Source organism: Berghia stephanieae, chromosome 13, assembly GCF_034508935.2.
Source record: "Berghia stephanieae isolate SIO BIC M18660-M18661 chromosome 13, UCSD_Bste_1.3, whole genome shotgun sequence".
NCBI lineage: Eukaryota > Metazoa > Mollusca > Gastropoda > Nudibranchia > Aeolidiidae > Berghia > Berghia stephanieae.
Genome location: NC_088372.1, coordinates 35,907,674 through 35,910,173, shown reverse-complemented (window position 1 = coordinate 35,910,173; position 2,500 = coordinate 35,907,674). Strand labels below are relative to the sequence as shown.

Here is a 2,500-nt window from a genome sequence, read left to right as displayed (position 1 = left end):
TGCCTAACCCTGGTAAACAACACGTATTTTAAAATTTGGCCAGAAAACTCATCCTTCAAATATCGATCGATTTAATTGACATCCATCTTGGCTAAAACTCTCTAACCTGGGACCTTGCGAGATCTCACGTTTGCGAGTTTTTGCCAAGATGGGGATCATTTAAATCGATCGATCTTATTCGAAGGACGAGTTTTCTGGCCAAATTTTTAAATACGTGTCTTTTCAGAGTACGGACGTAGATCGGTAAAAAGAATACTTTAAAAAATCTAAAGCGCTCTACGCATCATCGTCACCATCATCATTAATATCTACCGAGGTTAAGACGCTTTCCAATCATTTGATGTAGAACTACTTTGCCCTTCACATCAGTCGAGTCAATTTCTTCTACAAGCCGCTCCTTTACTTTACACCGGAAACGATCTTGAATAATTATGAGGCCTCTTTGTTTTTTCCTGGTACTGACACTGATCGCTCTGGTATGTTACAATAAATCAATAAATAAATAGATACATGACTGGATAAATAAATGAATAAATAAATAGATAGATAAATGAATGAAAGAATGATTGTGTAAATAAATAGATAAATAATTTAATTAATTAAAAAATAACTAGATAAATAAATAGATAAATAAAAAAAGAATATATAAATAAAAGAATAAATAGATATATAAAATGAAAAATAAATAAAAATAATTAAGTAAATAAATAAATAAAGGAATAAATAGATAAATAAAAATAGATATATAAATAAAATAATAATAAAAAGATAATAATCTATAATTATAATTAGTATAAATAAATATTCGTATTCATACTAAGGTGTCAAAGGCTGCGGGATTTAAACAGTATTGAAAAAAAATGAATATAACAATTGATTTTTAAAAAGAACTAAATACCAAAATGATACGTTTCGGACTCAAAACCTTTCTTCATCCAATAACTAAAAATTTTAAAAAAACAATATAAAAAATAAATACAATACTAAAAAAAAAAACCGACATAGGCGCCAGAGAGAAAGATTATATTTCTGTTTTTTACTGTTCGGTTTTGGGTCGGACTGCTCCGTATATGATATTTTGTTTTTTTTTTGTTTTTTGTTTTTTTTTTTTTTTTGTTTTTTTGTATTTTTTTTTGTATTTTTTTTTGGAAGCTGTTAAAATCATTTTTTGTACCTGAGTACGATGAGACAATGTTAATAAAGAGCCTTTTCCAAGGACTCAAATATGCGCCGCTCAGAGTGGGACTCTCGAACCCTGGACCTTCCAGTCCGAAGGCGAGTGTCATACCAAAAGACCGCATAGCCACGTTATTTTATATTAACACTTTATTCGCACTCTCATATCATTTGTCACCGCCTATAGCAACATGCTCATTCACACTTGAGTCGATAGAGGTTATGTTTTAGCCAAGGACAAAACACCTGGGGTCTGATTCATGGAGCGGGACTACGACGATAGTCCTAGACTAAATCCGTTGTCTCAGACTAAAAGGCGTTGTAAGATATTCATGAAGCCGGACTACGCGAAGTCTTAGACTAAACGAGGGACTAAACGGGTGAAATTTACACCCGCGATTTAGCAGGCGTAAATATCGTAGTCTGGGACTAAAATTTCAAGATCATATGTCCTCTACGCTGGGGGAAGTAATTGTACAGCGATTAGAACAAGAATACCCGACAGTTTTTGATTTTATATTTATTTTTATTTATTTATTTATTTATTTATTTATTTATTTTTTTGGTTTTGTTTATTTTATTTTCTTTACTTTTTTCGAAGATTCGACAATCACACATACACTCCTCACCTTGCCCATTCAAAACACTCTGCAGGGACTCCTCCTCCCCCCCCCCCCCTCCCCCAACACACAGGTTCATAGTAACTTCCTCCTCCTCCTCCTCCTCCTCCTCCTCCTACTACTACTACTACTACTACTACTACTACTACTACTACTACTACTACTACTACTACAAACTACTGCTGCTGCTGCTGCTGCTACTTTCACTATTATCATTACTCCTACTACGACTACAACTACTACCACCACTACTACTGCTGCTACTACTACTACAACTTCTACAACAACAACAACAACTACTACTACTACTACTACTACTACTTACTACTACTACTACTACTACTACTACTACTACTACTACTACTACTACTACTACTACTACTACTACAACTACTATTACATTTCTTTTATGTCTTTTATCGTCCATTATTTTCTAGAAATGTCACGTCTCTCACTGGCCTTATCATTTCTATCACACCGCGCTAACGATTCGTTCACACTCAACCATCGTTGAGTACAGACGATGCAATTTATAATGCATTTCATCTTATTTGTTTTCAACGTTTATTAGTTTATTGTTGTGCCGACGAAGGGTTTGTGCCCGAAACGCCCATTGTCTGTATTGTTTCCACCGATTCCTCTCCATCATCACTCTTTCGTTAGTATTTTCGGGACCCCATGCTTCAGGCAGCGCCCACCGCTCT

General features: G+C 34.3%; 1 protein-coding gene across 1 annotated transcript in view; it reads right to left on the bottom strand.

The window, feature by feature from the left end:
• Window positions 1-918: 918 nt before the first annotated feature.
• Window positions 919-2,500, bottom strand: part of LOC144959287 (dynein axonemal heavy chain 7-like) — a 9,805-nt gene continuing 8,223 nt past the window's right edge. The window contains exon 9 of the mRNA XM_078891829.1: window positions 919-942. Within this exon, the coding sequence (XP_078747955.1) occupies window positions 919-942 (24 nt within the window). The remainder of the gene's footprint in view (window positions 943-2,500) is intronic.